Raw genomic sequence first — 20,814 nt, 5'->3', positions numbered from 1 at the left:
CTAGTTCATTTCACTTTTAATGACCTCCAATTTTATCCATGTTGCTGCAAAAGACGGAATTTCATTCTTTTTTATGACTGAATAGTTTTTCATTGTGTATATATACCACATTTTCTTTATCCATTCATCCATTAGTGAAAACTCAGGTTGATTCCATACATTGGCTATTATTAATAGTGCTGTGCTGCAGTAAACATGGGGGTGCAGGTATCCCTTTGATATACTTATTGCCTTTCCTTTGGATAAATGCACATAGTGGGATTGCTGGATAATATGGAAGTTCTAGTTTTAGTTTTCTAGATAAAGCTAAACATAGAGAAGCCTCCACATTATTTTCTTTAATTGCTGTATTCTAATCGTGTATATACATTCCCTTTTCTCTGATTCTTGCCAGCATTTTTTATTTTTTTCTTTTTCTTTTTTGTAATAGCCATTCTAACTGGAGTAAGATGATCTATTTCTTCTAAATTTCAAATAATCTTTGTTTATACACTCCACTCCACCTGTCATTTCTTGGTACCTAAAATTGGTGCTATCTGCTGTTAGGTTTGGTTTTTAAATTACAGACTTTCCTCCAAATATCTCAGAGGCAGCTATGTTTCTAGTTATATTGCGTTGTGTATTTCTATTTGGGAATACCTTCATATGACTTCAGGAAATATAATCCCCTGTGTGTTTTTTCTGGAATCCCTAAATTGACTACTGCTCAAATTATTATAAGAAAAGTTTTTATAAACTCCCATAGTTTCAAAACAAAGCAAAAATCTGTATCTACATCTGTATTTGTGTCTGTATGTATATCTATATCTTTATCATCTATATCTAGGTATCTATATCTGTGTATCTATCTATATCTATATCTATCTATATCCATCTAATCAATCATCTTCTGAACTAGAGCAATACTTAGAATTGATCCTCATGTTTCCAAAGCAAGTTACTCTTTTGTTGCTCTCTTTCTCCTCAAAGCACTATGTCAGTATTTTGAGATAATAATCTATCTTTACCAAAATTATCCCTAACTCCAAGGTGCAGGACTTTCATTTTAACCATTTCTTACTACTATGTGTGAGTTACATACGTACAACATTCTGTATTCTCTTGGGACAATAGCCACATGATTAGTTTGATCTCTTTGAATATTTCCACTCCTGAATTTATATTAGTGGCATTACTACATTTTAGATCCCAAATACATGTTTATTCAAGGCTTTCCAAGCTATGAGTTAATGATAAAAATGAGCAGATATTCAGATCCCATGAAACAGTAGATTTTTACATTGCTTATAAAGAGAAAAATAAGACTCTGCTAGGGACAATCTATCTTTTCTTTTTTTTTTTTTTTTTGAGACAGAGTCTCGCTTTCTTGTCCAGGCTAGAGTGAGTGCCGTGGCGTCAGCCTAGCTCACAGCAACCTCAAACTCCTGGGCTCCAGTGATCCTTCTGCCTCAGCCTCCCGAGTAGCTGGGACTACAGGCATGCGCCACTATGCCCGGCTAATTTTTTATATATATATCAGTTGGCCAATTAATTTCTTTCTATTTATAGTAGAGACGGGGTCTCGCTCTTGCTCAGGCTGGTTTCGAACTCCTGACCTTGAGCAATCCGCCCGCCTGGGCCTCCCAAGAGCTAGGATTACAGGCGTGAGCCACAGCGCCCGGCCTTTTTTTTTTTTTTTTTTTTTGTTTTGTTGATATCTTTTCTGATGATTGCTTTCTTTCTTACTTCCTATTTTAAATTGTTTTTGCATCTACATGTGAGTGAAAGTCATGTAAGTAATTTTCCATAATTTCATATGCTGATTTTTTAACTTCAATAAAAATAATCTTCGTTAGGTTTTATTAAGTCTAGCATTTTAGAAGACTCAGAAGTTTCAGATAATAAAACTCCATAAAAATCCTTTTTTTGAAACGAGACAAATCTTAGGTCAGTAGAGGGCAGCCATGTCAAAGACCTGTGTTTCGTTTTTGGTCACTTCAGATTCCCAAATCTTACAGGAGGTTTTATGGAGGCAGTTATGGCCATGAGACTAGCATTTGCTGACAGAAAAATTAGGCATTCACATGAATTTAGGATTAAATGCTATAGTTGTTCCACTTAAACTTCTCAAATGGCATACTTTGATTTTTGAATTTTTTCATTATTAAATTTTTGACCACGTTTGTGAAGTTAGTGCTATTTTTTGACGTTTATTTTAACATTCATCCATTCCTCACCCAGAATGATTGGCAAGGCTTAATATTAAAATCCCATATACCAAACTTCCATTTTAGAGATGACAAAATGATATTGAACTAGAAAAGGTATGCTGCTTTTTGAACTTATTATATTAATATTAATCCACTTATGTTTGTGTGACAAATGTTATTTTAGAAAATACTACAGGAACTTATCTGGAGAAAATATTTGCCATAGAATGTAAAATATAAATCAAATTTCAGTTGCTATCCAAAATGAAACGAGATGGAGCTGAATGATGTAATGATAATTATTCAGGAATATTACATAGAAAAATTTTGTTCATGTGCTTAAGAAGTTTTTCTCAAGAAGGACTTGGGTTACTTATTTATTCATGCTATCTCTCAAGTATTTAAGACACAGTTTTAAAGAGAAGAAATATAATGTACATTACTTGAAAAAATTCTCCCATAATAAAGAAACTATCAATAGATTTCTAATGCATGTGAACCACATACTGTGGTTCTATCACTTAGCAAACTACCTAAAACACTCATTCAGTGTCCTGCATAGCATCAGGTACCTTTGAGAAGAAAGTGATGTTTTTCTTCACCTCAGGGAGATCTGATACATTATACTTCATTCTTATGTTCCCCTTACTAGATTTAAAAAATAACACATAGCCTTTTAAAAATCACTTGTTTTTAACAAAAGATATAGAAAAATAAAATTAGTTATATAAATTTAATATTTTTAATATTTAACTACTGTTTTTATGCAATGACAGTAGAGAAAATGTGTCAGGAACAAAAATAATTTGAATAGTAATATATCAAGGCAAAAAATTGTGTTTATCCCCATTTTGTACCTTGCATTTTCTAGTATCATTATTAATTTTACTTTGTTGTAGAAGACTGATCATAGCAGCCTCTTTTGGAATATTGGAGAGATGCTTGCCAAGCACCAGAAGCACATTTAATAAAATTTCAAATGTTTTAATATGCCTAAAATTAGTTAATTTGATTAAATTTTCATAGAGTAGATGACACCAATGCTCTTTTTCAAATTCAGTATAACATAGAAGCTACAGCTAGCAACACAGAACTATTTACTGATCTGAAATGTGAATATCCATATAAAAACCTTAAAAGTTATATTGGGAAGTATAATCTAGCAACACTTTAAAGAATAAAACCCCGAAACAAAATTCATTTATTCTGGGAATTCAATGAGGTAATTCAATTTTTTTAAAAAAAGCTATTATATTTCACTAAAATATAGGTCCAAGGAGAAAAACCACATTATTATCTCATTGGCAGCTAAAAATCATTTGAGGAAAGTCATCTGTTTCTGACCTGTGTATTTATTTTCAATAAAATAAGAATCTATTTACTCTGATAAGATCTGTTTATTCTCAATAAAATAAGAATAGATGAAATTTCCATGCTATGATAAAATGATCTGTATCTCTATATCTCAAAAACAAGTCTACTGCATTCTTAACAGTAAACACTCGAAGCATTGCCACTAAATTGATGAGCTTGCTAACATTTTTAAGTTAAATGAATAATAAGCCTGAAGTTGTCAAAAAGGAAGACAATGTAATCATTATTTTCTCATGACAGCATCATACATTTGAATATTTGTGGAAAGTTAATGAGAAAATTATTAAGAAATATGAAATTAGGTGAGGTGAAACATTGCAAGATTAAGTATTAACCATTTATTTTATAACAGCTATTTGTAAAATTTAAAGGAAGATGTTATGTATATAATAGCAACCCAACATACCAAATACCTAGAAATAAGCTTAACAAGAAATATGAAGCTGTTATATGAAACAAAAAAAAACTCAACTGAGTTACATAAATTGAGATAGCACTTGTTCATGGACAGGAAAACACTTTACTGTAAAAATGTTTTTTATTACTATTTGTTACCCCAATGTAAATGTAAAAAAGATAGCAGTAGGAATGTTTTTATGTTAATACTAATGTCTATATGGAAAAATTAATAAGCAAAAATATTTTTCAAGTACTGAGAGAATGTAATATATATCAAATATTTCATTTGGTAGACATATTAATTGAAGGACTAAAAAAGTAAAAAAAAAATATGGGAATTTGGTATAATACAGAGATGTTATTTTAAGAGAGTAGAGAAAAATATTTATCAAATGTTTGATTTTAGAAAAATAGTGAACAAAGACAAATGCATTCCAGGTGTATCATAAACCTCTATGTAATCTATGATATCATAATATCGCTATAAAAAAAACTCACCAATTTATTTTCTAAACTTCGGTGGAGAAGGCCCTTTTGGCTAGTGTCTTAGTCTGTTTGTGTTGCTGTGAAGGAATACCTGAAACTGGGTAATTTATAAAGAAAAGAGGTTTATTTGACTCCAGTTCTGAAGGCTGTACAAGAAGCCTGGCACCAGTGTCAACTTGGCTTTTGGTGAGGGCCGCGGGCCGATTCCACTCATGGCAGAAGGTGAAGGAGAGCCAGATTGTGCAGAGATCACGTGGAGAGAGAGGAAAAGAGGAGGTGGGGAAGTGCCAGCCTCTTCTTAACAACCAGCTTTCACAGGAACTATCAGAGTGAGAACTCACTCATCACCAGCCCCCAGGGATGGCATTTAGCTATTCATGAGGGATCCACTCCATGACCCAAACACCTTCTCATGAGGCCCCACTTCCAACATTGGGGATCAAAGCTCAACATGAAATTAATAGAAGACAAACATCTAAACCATGGAAACTGGAAAGGGTAGGGAGGGAGTAAGGGATGAAGGGAGATTGGTTAATGAGTACAAAGGTATTTAATACAATAAGAGAGCGGCAATATATTTTAGTGTTTGATAGTGCAGTAGAATGATGATAGGTTGCAATTTATTGTGTATGTCAATATAGTTAGAAGAGAAAAATTTGGAATGTTTCCAACACAAAGAAATGATAAATATTTGAGTTGATGGATTTCCTAATTACCCTGATTTGATCATTTCACATTTCAGGCATATATCAAAATATGACATAATTTGCTCCATAAATGTGTACAATTGTCTATCAATTAAAAAATAAAAATAATAAAAGGAAAAAGATAAAAGATATAAATTAGAATATTCATCTCAGAAAATAAAAATTTAGTATTCTGCATGGAAAAATATTTCATAAATAAAATGGTAATATATGAGCAGCAAGCCTATAAATTTGTTACATACATGAGAAAGAAATTATTTCTTTATATATAAATGACTCTTATCAATGAATAGCAAAATCTCGAGGCAATGAGAGAGAGGGAAAAATCATTAAAAGAATGAAAAGGAAATTTCCAGGGAAACAAAAACCTCTGCATAAGTCACATTCACTTATAATTTTGAAAATACTTAGCTAGCATTTTCCACTTACCACATTGGCAAGCATTCAAAATTTCATTAATGTACAAGATTGTCCAGGAAGTTAGAAAACAAAAATCTTAGGCTTTTAGGTAAGGTGTCTCAGTTGATGCAACATGTTTCAAGACTAATTTGACCAAATCTATAAAACACAAATATCTTCATACTAGCAAAGTTTATTTCTAAAAATTTGAACTACTAAGATACCCACACTTGAGATAGATACACAATAATTTTTATAGCATCTTTTTTTTTGCAATGGGAAACAACTTAAGTGTCTATCAAGGGGATGATTAAATAAATTATGGAACACTCATACAATTGGAGACTGTAGTCAATAAAAAGAAATGAGGAAGGTCATATATGCAAATGTATAAAAATATCCAATGTATATTTAAAAATGAGGAAAAAAAAGTACCAAAATGTGTGGAAAGCTGTGTATAGTTATCTATCGTTCTCTATATAACTATATTTCTATATAAATATTAATTGATATGAATTTATAATTACAAAACATGCATTATATAATGTAATATATATTTTAGGGCTTGGCTGAAGGAGTCAGATCACTCAGGTTTGAAGTCTAGCTCTAACACTTTTCGTCTTTGTGAAATCATGGATAAATTATATAACTTCTCTGGGCCTCATTTTCCACCTAAAATGGGGATACTTATCTCAGAGGGTTGTTATGAAGATTTTTTTGTGATATGTCTGGCTAGAGTTATTTCAGTTTTATTGCTTTTCTCAAAAAAGGCTTTGGCTTCATTAATTTTTCTGTTATTTTTCTCTTTCATTGATTCCCATTCCTATCTTTTTACTTCCTTTTTCTGCTTATATTGGCTTTAATTTCCTCTTACAGTATTTTAATTCAGCAGCTGAGTTTGTTGATTTGAGTCTGTTCTTTTCTAATCTAGCCATTTTATGCTATTTTCTCTTAGTATTGCTTTTGATGTATACACAAATTTTGATATGTTCTTTTTGTTTTCATCTCACTCAAATGATTTTTAATTTTTCTGTGGGTTTCTCCTTGGCCCATGAGTTATTTGAAATACATTATTAATTTTTGAATATTTTGTGTTTTTCCAGATATCATTAAGTTAATGATTTTTAGTTTAATTTCACTTTAGTCAAAGAACATATTTTGTATATCAATAACACTACATGTATTGAGACCTGTTTCATGGTCCAGAATATGGTCTGTGCTCATAAGTGTTCCATGTGTTCTTGTAAACAGTATATATTCTGCTATTATTGGGTGTTTTAGTTTTAATCAAATATTGGGTGAAAGTTTTTGGAAATTACTTCTTCAAATGCCTACTCCCTCTTTGTTGGGAGTGCCCCAATTTCATGTTTATTAGGCCCACTGAATTTGTCACATATCTTCTCACCATTGGTTTGTTGTGTGTATTTGTATACTTATTTGATTCTTTTTCTCCCATGTTTTTTTTTTTTTTTTTTGAGACAGAGTCCCGCTTAGTTGCCCAGGCTAGAGTGAGTGCCGTGGCGTCAGCCTAGCTCACAGCAACCTCAAACTCCTGGCTCAAGCAATCCTCCTGCCTCAGCCTCCCAAGTAGCTGGGACTACAGGCATTCGCCACCATGCCCGGCTAATTTTTTGTATATATTAGTTGGCCAATTAATTTCTTTCTATTTATAGTAGAGACGGGGTCTCGCTCTTGCTCAGGCTGGTTTCGAACTCCTGACCTCGAGCAATCCGCCCGCCTCGGCCTCCCAGAGAGCTAGGATTACAGGCGTGAGCCACCGCGCCCGGCCTTCTCCCATGTTTTATTTAGATAATTTCTATTGTCATGACTTCAAGTTCACTAATCTTTTCTTCTGCAGTGTCTAATCTACTATACATTAATTCCATTATATTGTTCATATCATTTTAATTTTCATCTCCAAAAATTCAATTTGGATCTTTTTTATATTGTCTATGTTTTTACTTAAAATACTTTTCTTTCATTTGCTTCTTAAACAAATGGGAGGTATGTTTAATAATGGTTTCAATGTCATTTTCTTGTAATTCTTTCATCTATGTCATTTCTGGATTTCTTTTAATTAATGCATTTTTCTATTTATTATGGGTTAAATGCTCATGTTTCTTTGCATGCATTGTGGTTTTACCTTGACTTCCAAGTATTTGAAATTTTATTTTACTGGGTGCTGGATTTTTTAAATGTAAGTTTTCTTGAGCTTTGTTCTAGGACACCATTAAATACTCAGAAACATTTTGATATTTTCATGTTTTGCTTTTAGTCTTTCTCAGGCAGAGTATGAACAGTGTTTAGTTTAGGTCTAATTTTCCCCACTACCAAGGCAAAATTCTACTGCATACTCTTTCCAGTGTACCATTTTGAGTGTTTATATTCCAGTTCATGGGAAGAGAAACTATTCTCAGCCTCGTGTGTACATCAAAGATTGTTCTAATAATTTTGGATGATTTTTCCCAGGCGTGGGTGATTTCTTCACATGCAAGGATGCCCATTACTCTTCATGATATGAGAAGCTGGAAGCAGTCAATAAGAGAATGAAATAGAAATAAGAGAATGATATTGAAATACCTGGAAAACATTCAGAGGAGGGAGGGAGAGAGGAGAGAAGAAAGATGCAGAGAGGGAGAAGGAGAGATTTGAAAACCTGAAATCAATATAGAAATTGAGAAAATCCTAGAAATATATGCTACCTCAGGTTGATGGGGTAGAGCCTCAGTCAACTTTCAGGGAGAGGAAGAAGAAAGATAATCATGATAAATAACTTCAATCACACCTTATCATACCCTTCCTTTGGAAATGTCATGTAACCCTTCATCTTATGGAAGACTGATACTCAAACTTGTGAGTGTTTTGAGAGGGCCAAGGTTCATAAAACATAGAGAGGAGCATAAGGAAAATGAAAGAATCTTGGAGCAAAGAACTTTTAAGCAATTAAGAGAAGAGTAAACCAAATCATGCGATAATTAAAGTAAGAACAACATGTTTATAATAGCATGTGTACAATACAATACTATTATAAATCAAAGGAGGAGAAGACATCAGGAGAGAGGTAGCCCCTCAATGCAGAGAGAGCATGAGGGATATTTTTTTGAGAAAATAGTATCTTATTTCACATTTAAAATGACACTAGTTACTTTCAACTGAGAGGAGGAAGCAAGACAGTGCTAATAAATCAATGCTTGGTGTGGAAGTGGAAATGGCCGAGGAGGACAACAAAACTGGGGCCCAATAAAAGGCAATGAGTCTGGTATTCCCATAGGTATTTTGCACATTATTCTAAATGCCTTGCCTATAGCAGTAATAAAACCAACAAGTAATGAACACAGTTCTCTTTTCCACTGACAATACTTGTAGAATTTTTACCTCACATAAATGAAGCTTAGATGGGTACTCATAAAATAACCTATATGAGCTTCACTTGAGAAATAATAAATGAACAAGCATAAAATAACTTTGCCTCATTGGAAAATTTCTACTAGAGAAAAGACTATAGGACCAAAGAACAAGACTATTGCCAGAACTGTGTAGCCACAGGGAAAATATACTTCCAATAGATAAATAATAAATGCATTAAGTTATAGAAAGTTGACATATTTTACCTAAATTTAATTCTTTCTACTTTAATTAACAAATATTTATTGATCAAAAAATAAGAATGCTCTGTAAGAATAAAATTAAGTAGTAGGGTTTGAATTAATCATTTGGGAAAAAGAGATTCTGCGTAGCTCATAAATGTTCTTATTATACTCAGAGAGGTGATAAAAGTAATGTGTATGAGTCTGCATAATTTATTTTATTCTCTTTCACAGAATTTTGTCTGAAGTTCTTGATCTTTTAGTAACAAAATTTTGTCTTCTCCCATCCCCTTATGAGTATTTGAACTATTTTAAAATGATCTGAATTTTTAAAAGTATGTACAGTAGCTTGAGAGCATCTTATAATGACACATCCCAAAATCAAGTTGAGATTTCATGCCATATGAACAAAAATATATTGAGTATCTGCTTTCTGCATTGCATTGCACTGTGATAGATGTTCTTTTAACTCCAAAAGAGAAAAAATTAAACATTGATTGCAAATCAATACCATTTAACTCTCTTATACTAGCTTAACTTTTTATTATTTGCCTTATCAAGTTAACTATATTTCAGGCTCTTAAAAATAATATGATTAATAGTGCTTTGTACATAACAGGAGGTGCAAGATAATTGCTTAATTAAATTACATAATTTAACCAATTACCTTTGTTTTTATGAGTGAATTAGAAAAAGCAATAAAATCCAGGCTTCAAACTTGAAAAATAGCTTATAGTTTCAACACTTCTGTAAAAATTTGACTGAAAATATTTCTGAGACTATTTTCAGTGGTTTCTGTAAACAAATCATGTGTGATCATAATTCTGGAGTTTGACAGTGGCTAATTATTTGTCAAAGGTTAAAATTATGTGTCATCTCCTTTAGGTCAATGATGGACTAAGAAGATCCCATAAAACTGAATTGTCTTTTTGTTCATAGGAAAATGTGTCTCTATGTGTGTGTGTGTGTCTGTGTGTTTGTATGTCACTCAGGGTATGTGTATATATTACCCTGTATAGATAGATCTGTTTCTGGTTATTCTGTTGTATCAGTCTGATTATTTTTCTGGCAGTATTATGTGGTTTCAATTATTATAACTTCGTAATATTTCCCTATCTTTCTGGTAGAGTTCTTTTTATTTGTTCTTTATTTAAATTCATTCTGATTAATCTTCAACATTTACTCCTGCATATTAGTTATAGAATCAGTTTAAGTTCTCTGAAAAATTTTACTGAGATCCTGATGTTCGTGATTTTATTTGAATATTTTATATGGTTTTGTTTTCAGTTTTTACTTAGTATATCAGATGTACTTTCTTTTAACAAAAATTAGAGGCTGCCCTAGAGTTTACAATATACATTTATACCTAATCTATTTCCACTTTCAAATAACACTATAATACTTCACAGGTTGAGTGGGTACCTTCTAATAATAAAATGATATAATTCCTCCATCTCTTTTTCTGTCTCATTTTTATCATTCATTTCACTCATATATAGGCTACTGAAGCATTTATTTCTTCTCTGATGCTCATTTCTTTCTGTATAGCTGAGTTTCTGTCTTATTTAATTTTCCTTTTTTCTAAACACTTCTTTTAACATTTCTTTCAGGGCAGATTTGCTGGCAAAAAATTCCCTAATTTTTGTTTTGTTTTGTTTAGAGAAGCTCATTAATTCCCATTCACTTTTAGAGGACAATTTTGCAGGTTACAGAATTCAAGATGGTGGTTTTCCTTCCGATACTTTAAATATTTCACAAGTTCCTCTTGCTTGCATGTTTTTGTGTGAAAAAGTCAGATGTAATTCTTATTTTTACTCCTCTACACATAAGGTGTTTTTATCTTTTGCCTTCTTTCAGGATTTTTTATTTTATTTTTTTCTAGTTTGCAAAGTATATAACTAGATGTATTTTTTTCTTTGAAAGTTCTTCTGCTGGGTGTTCTCTGAGCTTCTGGGATTTGTGGTTTTGTTTCTGACATTAATTTGGGAGACATTTTCAGTCATTATTGTTATAAATATTTTTCTTTTTCTTTTTTCTCTTTCTTCTTCTTCTGTTCATCTCATCAAATCTATGAAATACCAATTTTTACTTGTCTCGCAGCTCCTGGATAGTCTATCCTTTTTTTCCATTTTTCTTTTTTTTTTAAGTTTTAGAGGTTTCTTTTGAGATATCCTCAAGTGTCAGAGATTATTCCTTTGGCTCTGTGCAGTATAATAATAAGCCCTTAAGATTTATTCTACATTTCTGTTATAGTATCGTGATCCTTGATTTTTTTATTCTTAGAATTTCCATCTCTCTACTTGTGTTACTTATCTTATTCTTGCATGCTGACTACTTTATCCAGTATAGTTCTTTGCATATTCATCGTGTTTTAAATTCTCAGCCTGATAATTCCAACATTCTTGCCTTATCTGTATCTAGTTCTGATGCTTGTTCAGTCTCTTTAAACTGTGCTGTTTTCTTTTTAGTATGTCTTGTCATTTTTCTTCAGAGCCCGACATGATGTATTGGATAAAAGCAACAGCTGGAAGAGACTTTTAATGATGTGGTGATAAGGTGTGGGGGGAGAGGAAACTCTTATAATCCTTTACTTAGATCGCAATCTTTTAGTGAGACTGTTTCTGTGAACTGTGAACTTCATGTGTGCTTCTCAGTTCCTGCTCCCTGTAGGTGGAACCAGATGCCTAAAATGGGCTGGAGTTGGGTAATCTCCTTCCTCCAAGTGGAAGGCTAGAGCCAGCTGGAGTTGAATATTTTCCCCCCAGGTCAGTTAGATTTTGATAAAACCCCAGAAGATTAGGTTTTTGTTAAATACTTTCTCCTGAGGAAAGGACTTATTACGAAGAATAGAATGCTCTGGTGTATTTCAAATGGTTCCTTTTCCCCTCCTCCGGCTGGAAGCAAAAAGCGAGTGTCTTCTGACATTCACTGTGAGTACGTGGTAGAACTGCAGGAGGTAAAATAAAAATGTGAGCATCTCCAACCATAGGTCCCACTGTAATTTTTATCTCTCAGACTGGTTCACACTGAGCCTCCAGAAATTTGTCAGTTAACATTTGGGTTTCCCTGTCCCCACACTGTTTCCCATGGAAATTTCAGCTTGTAGGGTTCTGCTCTATTAAGTTAGGACTATGCCTGTCAATTTGTTCAATTTTAGGGGCAGTGGTTTTCTCTGTGACCTCACTTCTTTTATGGATCTATAAAGAGTTGTTGATTTTTCTTTTATTTAGCTGTTTAGTTCTTGTTAGAATGGAGTGGTGACTTCAGGTTTCCTCAATCCTGGGCCAGAAATGAGGAATCTCTTTTTGTTAATTTTTGCAATGACAGGTTTTATTCCTTTTTCTTTTCTATACCTTCTATAAATAAATTTTTGTACTTACCATGGGGCTAATGTAAAACATCTTATAGTTATAATATAATAATCTATTTTAAGATGATAATAAATTAAGTTCAATCACATACAATGATTCTACATTTTTACTTTTACCTCTTCTCACATTTTATGTGACTGCTGAAACAAACTAGATATTTTTATGTTGCACATTTTAATATATTTCTCTAGTCTTATTTAATTTTATACATTTTGCTTTTAACTTCTATACCAGAATTAATAGTGATTTGTGCACCATTGTTATAGCACTGCTGCATTTTATATTTGTTTATGTATTACCCTTACCTATGATCTTTATACTTTCATATGCTTCCATGTATGCTGTTTAGCATTCTTTTAAAAAATTTTTTTAGAATATTACAGGGTACATATATTTTGTTACATAAATTGCTTTAGTACCAGTTGAGTCAACAAGTGTGCCTATCACCCAGATAGTGTGCATTGTACCTATTAGGGGTGACTTTACCATCCCCTTCTTCCCCCTCACCTACTTGATTTCCAATGAGTGCTATTTCCATATGTGCACATAAGTGTTGATCAATTAGTTCCAATATAATGGTGAGTACATGTGGTGTTTGCTTTCCCATTCTTGTGATACTTCACTTAGAAGAATGGTCTCTAGTTCCATCTAGGTTAATACAAGAGGTATTAATTCACTATTTGTGTGTGTGTGTGTGTGTGTGTGTGTGTGCCTGAGTAGTACTCTATAGTATAAATGTACCACATTTTATTAATCCACTCATATATTGATGGGTGCTTGGTATTCTCTTATTTCAGCTTGGACTCCCTTTAGCAGTTTTTGTAAGGCAGGTATAGTGGTAATCATCTGCCTTAGCTTTGTTTGTCTGTGAAAGTGTGTCTCTCTTTCCTTCATGTTTAAAGAACTGTTTTGCTGGATATAATATTCTTGGTTGGCAGTACTCCCCCCCCCCCGCAAAAAAAAACAAAAAAACTTTGAATATATCATCCCACCCATTTCTGACATACAACGTTTTTGCTGAAAAAATATGCTGATAGTCCTATGGGGATTTTCTCATGTGACAATTCATTTTTGCAATAATCCTGCATGGGACCTGTTTTGCTGAGAGAGTAGCTAACTCCTGGCAGGTGTAGAAGCCTCTTACTTTGTTTCTAGATTTATCACAAAGAGAGTTAATCTATGTATTCTTATTGATTTACCACAAAGGAAATTAGTCTATATATTCTTGAATAATGTCTACATTTGAGGAAGGAAAGTTCTGAGACTTTCTATTCCACCATCTTGTTCTAAACCAATTTATTCTTATTTTGTAATAAGCATAATATACTTATTATAGATACTACATTATGAATCAGTTATTTTAAATTTATTTAATAATAACTATGAAAATAATATAAACTCAATGCATGCATTTTGAGAAAACAGAAGTTTATAAACCATATGTAACTTATATTCTTGTCTTTCAAAATAGTTTCAAAAAGTTACCTATCTAGAAATGAAATAATCAAAAAAAGTGCCAACCCTTTCTTTATGAAGCAAACTGTACAGTTTTTTGGGATGGTATAAAAAAGACTTGAAAAGTAAAATTTAGATCAGAATATTGAAAATACATAATCTACTATTAATCTTTTCTATATTTTTTCAGGATTTTAATATTGAAGCAAATAGCTTTTGTATATTATAAAACAAACTTGAATACCATAGGATTAATAGAATACTTTTCCACTAGACAGTATAAAATGAGCATAGTACATGTCAGTAATTGTTTTAAAAGCTATTAATTTTAGAGGCAGTGTAATATATGGATTATCATAATTTATTTAACTATTTACCCATTTTATGTTGCCTAAAATATCTGAAATGTATCCGAAATGCAGTTTTGTTTACTTAATATATAGATATTTGACTATTTACATGATTATTTTCTTAGGAAAATTTCTTAGAATTAAACATATGTCCTCAATATATATAAGTGTGTCATCTTGAAACATGCTGTACATTACTTCTTATTAAAGCTCTAAGAACTTTTCATGTTGTTTGCTTTTGTTTTTATTAGAGTGATAGAGCAGTCAAGACTCTAGTTTACAGAATGATATATAGTATATAACAGGGGAAGTATCACACATTAATGGGAACAGACTAGCATTTTTAAAATAAAAAGTGTTAGGAAATAATCTATACAAATGGGGAAAATAGTCAAATTGGATATTTAACATGATATCATGTATCAAAAATTATTTCAAATTAATTAGTCATTAAGTTAAAAATGAAATATCAATAGGAAGAAAATATGTCTAAACAATTTATATTGAATTATCCTATATATAAAAGTAATGACTTAAAAGAAAAAAATAGTTATAGAATAATCAACAATATTGCAAAAGAGATTTAGTAAGAAAGAGTTCACAAAATTTAATAAGAAAGGCATTAATATCTCACTTTGAGAATGGAAATATGCTTTATCATATCACTTTAAGATTGTTTTGAAAAATATTAAAAGTAAAAATTTTCACTTTTTTTCAGAAGATTATTGTGTAGGAAATTGAAATTGTAACAAAATGTGATTTTGTATAAATGTCTTATGAGTGGTTGAACTAATTTAAGTTTAAATAACACAATCTCTATTGCAAATGGTTTACCTACACCCCTGTCTAGATTACTTCAATATATGACAAGTGTAATATCTCTTACATAAAATTTAATTATTTTAAAATTAATGAGGTAAGCCATTATTTCAAATAATTAATAAATTTAGTCTTCATATATACTAGGTACAAATGAGTCAATACATCATACCAACCCTGTGCTTCCTTGGGCCAGTCCATTAAATATGAGCTTATTCATCTCTGAAACAATGCTCTTAAGTAACTGAACTGAAATCTCTATCACTGTAGATGGTTAGGCAGTGTTAGGATGAAGTAACTAATCAGTGTGTGATTATTAAATGCACAATTATCATGATTAACTAGAATTTATGACTAAAATATATGATTGCTAGAACTAAAAACTTAGGAACTTTTCTTCTCAACACAAATATAAAGATAATTTTCTTCTATTAATTTAGCACTAGTTATAAGGCACCATTTCTTTCAAATTACATTGAATTATCTTTTTTGGTCCTTTAAAGCAGTGGTCCTCAACCTTTTTGGCACCAGGGACCAGTTTCATGGAAGATACTTTTTCCATTGTCTGGGGGCTAAAGAGTGGGGGTGAACTCTCTGGCCTGGCCCCTAATAGGCTGCAGACCACTATCAGGGACTTGGGACCTTAGCTTTAAAGAACCCTATGAGGTAAAGTCATTTTGCCATATCAACTATAAAGAGCATTTTGATTCAGAATTTCAACCTGAGCACAAATACTCATTTACTCTAACACATGATGTCTTGTTGACATAAAATATATGCAACTATCTAACTCCTCATTCTTCTGTATATATTTAGATTCAACATAGTGCTAGAAAAAAAGAAAGGGTAATATTAGTCATTCAGGAATATTTTTAGAATGTGGGGATCATACAATTCCTATATTATTTGAGATATTTTAAATGTTTCTTCTTGCTTGGCATCTAGTTAATGATTTTGTAATGTCACCTAAATTATTCTCGCATGATCTACCATTCCAGTATGGCAGGACATCCCCCATGGATTAAGTGCTAGAACCAAATTTGCTCAATACTACTTTTCCCTGTGGGATAAATATCCTGAGTATATCAATTATTAGACTTGGTTTACTTTGACTCTGACACCCTAAATGTAATTGACTTTGGTACAAATGTCAATCTTTTCCTCAAAACTTCACCTTTTATTACATAAACAAGAATCAGTTTCCATTTTATACAATAAACAAATCATAATTCATGCAAGAAACAAAAAACTATGCAAAACCATGAGAAACATCACTTAAAATAGTTTCAAAAAGTTGCCTATCTAGAAATGAAATAATAAAAAAAAGTGCCAACCCTTTCTTTATGAAGCAAACTGTACAGTTTTTTGGGATGGTATAAAAAAGACTTGAAAAGTAAAATTTAGATCAGAATATTGAAAATACATAATTCCACCTAAACTGGTGTATGAATTCAACATTCTATCAATGAAAATATTGATAGTGATACCCTAAGGGACTTGAAAAGCAAATTTTAGGTATCATTCAGGGTTCTGGCAGTAACAGACAGTAGTATATTAAATGGGGGTAATGGAAGAGAATTCATGGGAAAGACTACTCACAAAAGTGAAGGTAAAGTTGAGGGAAAGGAACAAAGGAAAATAAAGCACCTAGGTATTAGTGATAGCAGAAAACTAGTACCACGACTATAATGAATGGGAAAAAGCAGGGAGAGATCATCAGAATCTGACTACATCTGTAGCTATAGACCCTTTCTTGCGACAGTGGGGGTGTTTGGTACAGGTATACAGCCTCTGCTACTCTATAATGGTAGAAGGGGGAATAAATACTTTGAATCTTCTTTTCTGTAATCTCCTGCCTTTGCATCCCATTGGCCAAATTTGACAAACAGAACAAAAGATGTGGGAGAATGGGAGAATGGTAGAATGTTTGATGAAGTCAATAATGATAGGTATTCTAGGGCAGAAAACAGAGTAGAGAAAGTTAGAGAGTAGATCTGAGGGGACAAACATAAAATGTTTAGTATCACAGTTTTATCTGGAAAACCAAATACATGATATGATCCAAGAAAATTTTGGTAAAACTTCATTGGAAAAGTTATCTTACACTTATCAAAATCTATCCTAATAATAAAATAAGTAAAAGAGTGTGAGGTCATAAGATTGTGGTAAAGTGAGTCCATAAAGACCTTCATAGCTTTTTATCAATTTATATGTGGGATAGCAGTGACTTTTAGAATCCACAGGGGCAGGATGGAATCTTCAACAATTGTTTGGGAACTTTCAGCCATTTGAGATTAAAAATTCTTCATATATTATCCAAAATATAAATTACAAAAATATTTAGCTGCAAAAAATATATAAATTAATTGAATCAAAATACAGGAGAATTCTTTTAATTGTATGTGAAAAGTCTCCTCACACTGAATTTATGAAGAAAAGTGTACTAAGTTTGACCACATACACAATAATAAAAGTTGTGTTAAAGATTATAAATGAGTAAAGTCATTATGTCAAGTTCAGGTGGGTTATGTAATTTATCTAAAGTCTCATAAGAAGTGGCAGAGTAGGGTTCAAACCAAGCCAGTATGGCCTCAAAGACCTTGCTTTTATCAACTACTGTGTTCAGTAGAGTGTTGGTACAGGCTCAAGGTACAGGCTCTGGAGAGCCAATTGTTGAATAAATATTCAGGGATTTTGTGAATCGGTTGTTAAACCATTGGCAATTTGAAATTGGCCATGGTGCAAATATTTACACTTTGGAAGCCAGCAAATGCTACAGATAGAGGCTTCTCCCTCATTCCCCTTGCCCAGACAATTTTACTCGCACACCACTGCCTGCCTTTACTGACAGTTGCATATGTTAGGTTACAGATATAAATACCAGGCGTCATTTTTAAAGTCTTTATCAAGTAAATACAGTCTATAAACTGGCATCCATTAAAGAAACTTACCATTAATAGTTATTGAATTAAATATGTCAACTTTTATTGTAATAATATCTAAAATAATTTCTTATAGAAAAGAATGTGTGAAATAATGAACTCTCCTTTTTTTTCAGTGATAGTGGAAAGTGGAAATGTAATTTCTTTTGTGGGTTATGTTAATTCTGGATATTGTAACATTTATAGAACTATTATAGGATTTATGAAACTACAACCAAAAAAAGTGGTAAGTTTTAAACTTGTGTATTTATCCTTCCTTCCTTCCTTCCTTCCTTCCTTCCTTCCTTCCTTCCTTCCTTCCTTCCTTCCTTCCTTCCTTCCTTCCTTCCTTCCTTCCTTCCTTCCTTCCTTTCTTTTTTATTTTGGCATATTATGGAGGTACAGATTTTAAGGTTTCAATAAATGCCCTTTCCTCCCCTCCCCCCCACAAGTCTGAGTTTCCAACATGACCATCCCCCAGATGGTGCACATCTCACTCATTATGTATGTGTATTCTTTTTAATCAGTTACTCTGCTCTAATGAATAAAGGATGTTGATCATCTTTTCCTGTACTTATCGGACATTTGTTTGTATTATTTTGTGAAATTTTTGTTCAAATGTTTTGACCATTTTGGTTAAGTTTCATTTATTGAATTTTAAGATATAGGAATGTAAGATAAATTAAAAGATATATAGATTTGTAAGCTATAGGAATGATCAATGAGAACATTAAAATATGGCTTAAATTTTATTCCCTAGAGAAATGCAAATTAAAACCATAATAAGGTACCACTACAAGTATATCAGATGGTACTTTCTGTTCATTTTCTTTCTTCCCTGTTAGTCCAACAAATGTGCTTGCAGTTAGGGCTGAGGTAACAAATGGTAGCTCACAAAAAAATCCCAAGGTAAACTATGCTTACAAAATGGTATCCTAGGTCATTGAAATATGGAACTATTTCAATATTTTCCTAAACATCTTAGTAAATTAAAAAATGTAACTGGTAGATCACTAAGAGTCAATGCTTCCAATTACCTGAGATATGCTGTAAGTTGTCAATGAATTTACTATTGCTCTAAAATTAATACAACTTAAACCAGGTGAAAGTAAATGATTTCTCTGATTTGAATAAAATTGTTAATTTATTTTAAAGACCATACTGGTCTAAAGAGCACTGATTTATGAACAAATGAGTTTCTTATAATAACCATACTTATTCATTGTATAAAAGTGGTTGTATTAAATATAAATTTTCCATTTTTTTACAGAAAAAACGTCAAAAATGTGTTTATATGGGTGAACTTAAAGAGAGAGAGTCCTTTGGTGAGATTAGTGTTCTTCTTCAAGTTCCTTTCACATGCACAATCATTGCTGGAAAAGAAGTTGAATTGGCAATTATTGAAGATAAAGACATACTTGGTAAATGCATAAATGTCTTTTACTTTAACTGTTACACCATTTTATTGGATGAGTTTTTTAAAAGAGTGGAGATATTTCACAGAATAATTGGGACACTCAGACAAATGTGTGTGTGTGTGTGTATGTTATTTAATTATGCTGCTGTTTGAATATATTAGCAATATTTCAAAAGACTTTCATTTGAAATTACTAAAGTATCTTTGCCAATTTCCAAGTTACCATTAATAGTGACACTCCCTCCTTTTCTGGGACATCTTCTGGTTTGATCTCTTAGGTTATTGCTTTTATGTTTTTGGTTCAAGTCATGTCAAGTATGTATTATCCTCAATGTGTAATCTAGATTAAGTATATGTGAAAATCTATGGCTCAGAGTATTTAAGGCTTTATCTGAAATTTTAGCATTCTAGTAATAATAAAAGAATAATCATGCAGCCAAATTGTGTTTTGCCATTCAAATATTTAAATACTCAAACAGGAAATGTAATTGAGTATGAAGGAGAAATGAATAGAGGCTAATAAGTCAAATATAATAGGATGTTAAAGAAAAGTGTAGCTGTATGTACAATGAAACTGAGAAGATCAAACATTGGATAAAGGATGAAATAGAAGAAATTTGTAGAAATTAACATGCATGAGAGGTTTGCTTCAATAAACTACATTGGAAAGATTTTCATGATTATCCATGTATGATTTGACTGAATGCTGTTATCCTGAATTTCAATTATTTTTTATGTCTTTTAGAGAATGTATAACCTAAACTTGCTTAAGTCTAATTCAAAAGAAAAAGAATAACTTGACATTCATGTATCTTTTAAAAGTTATAAATTTGAAATTATATTTGTTAATTCTTTTTCCTTCTGTGACATTCAAATACAAACCTCCCTCAAGGTAAATGTTGCTTAAAAATAATTACTAACCACTGATTGAATTTACAATATTCTCACTTGATATAGGCCATGTTTTTCTTTTCCTATTCTAATTATGTTGACTGGTGCAAGGCAAATACACAGTGGAGTCTTTTATGTAAATCAACATTTTGTATATTGTATTATTCAAGGTTCTCCAGAGAAACAGAACCAATAGGATATATATAAATATATCAGAGGAGATTTTTTGTGAAGATTGGCTCACGTGATTGTAGAGGCCATGAAGTCCCATGATATGCTGTCAGCAAGCTGGAGAACCAGGAAGGCCAGTGGTGTAATTTGGGTTGTGTCTGCAAACCTGAGAATCAGCATCACCTGTAGTATGACTCCCAGTCTAAGGCCAAAGGCCTGAAAACTGGGGGAGAGTGAAGAGGAGGTGCTTGTATAAGTCCTGGGGTCTGAAGGCCAGA

The 20,814-nt window shown here is 32.0% G+C and overlaps 1 protein-coding gene across 1 annotated transcript in view; it reads left to right on the top strand.

Moving 5' to 3' along the window:
- CNBD1 (cyclic nucleotide binding domain containing 1) overlaps positions 1-20,270 on the top strand; it is a 274,214-nt gene extending 253,944 nt beyond the window's left edge. Inside the window, exons 9-11 of the mRNA XM_076005344.1 lie at positions 18,195-18,304; positions 19,328-19,543; positions 20,220-20,270. Of these exons, the coding sequence (XP_075861459.1) occupies positions 18,195-18,304; positions 19,328-19,543; positions 20,220-20,270 (377 nt within the window). The remainder of the gene's footprint in view (positions 1-18,194; positions 18,305-19,327; positions 19,544-20,219) is intronic.
- Positions 20,271-20,814: the final 544 nt, after the last annotated feature.

Source organism: Microcebus murinus, chromosome 7 (assembly GCF_040939455.1).
Source record: "Microcebus murinus isolate Inina chromosome 7, M.murinus_Inina_mat1.0, whole genome shotgun sequence".
NCBI lineage: Eukaryota > Metazoa > Chordata > Mammalia > Primates > Cheirogaleidae > Microcebus > Microcebus murinus.
This window is presented reverse-complemented; position numbering and strand designations above follow the sequence as displayed.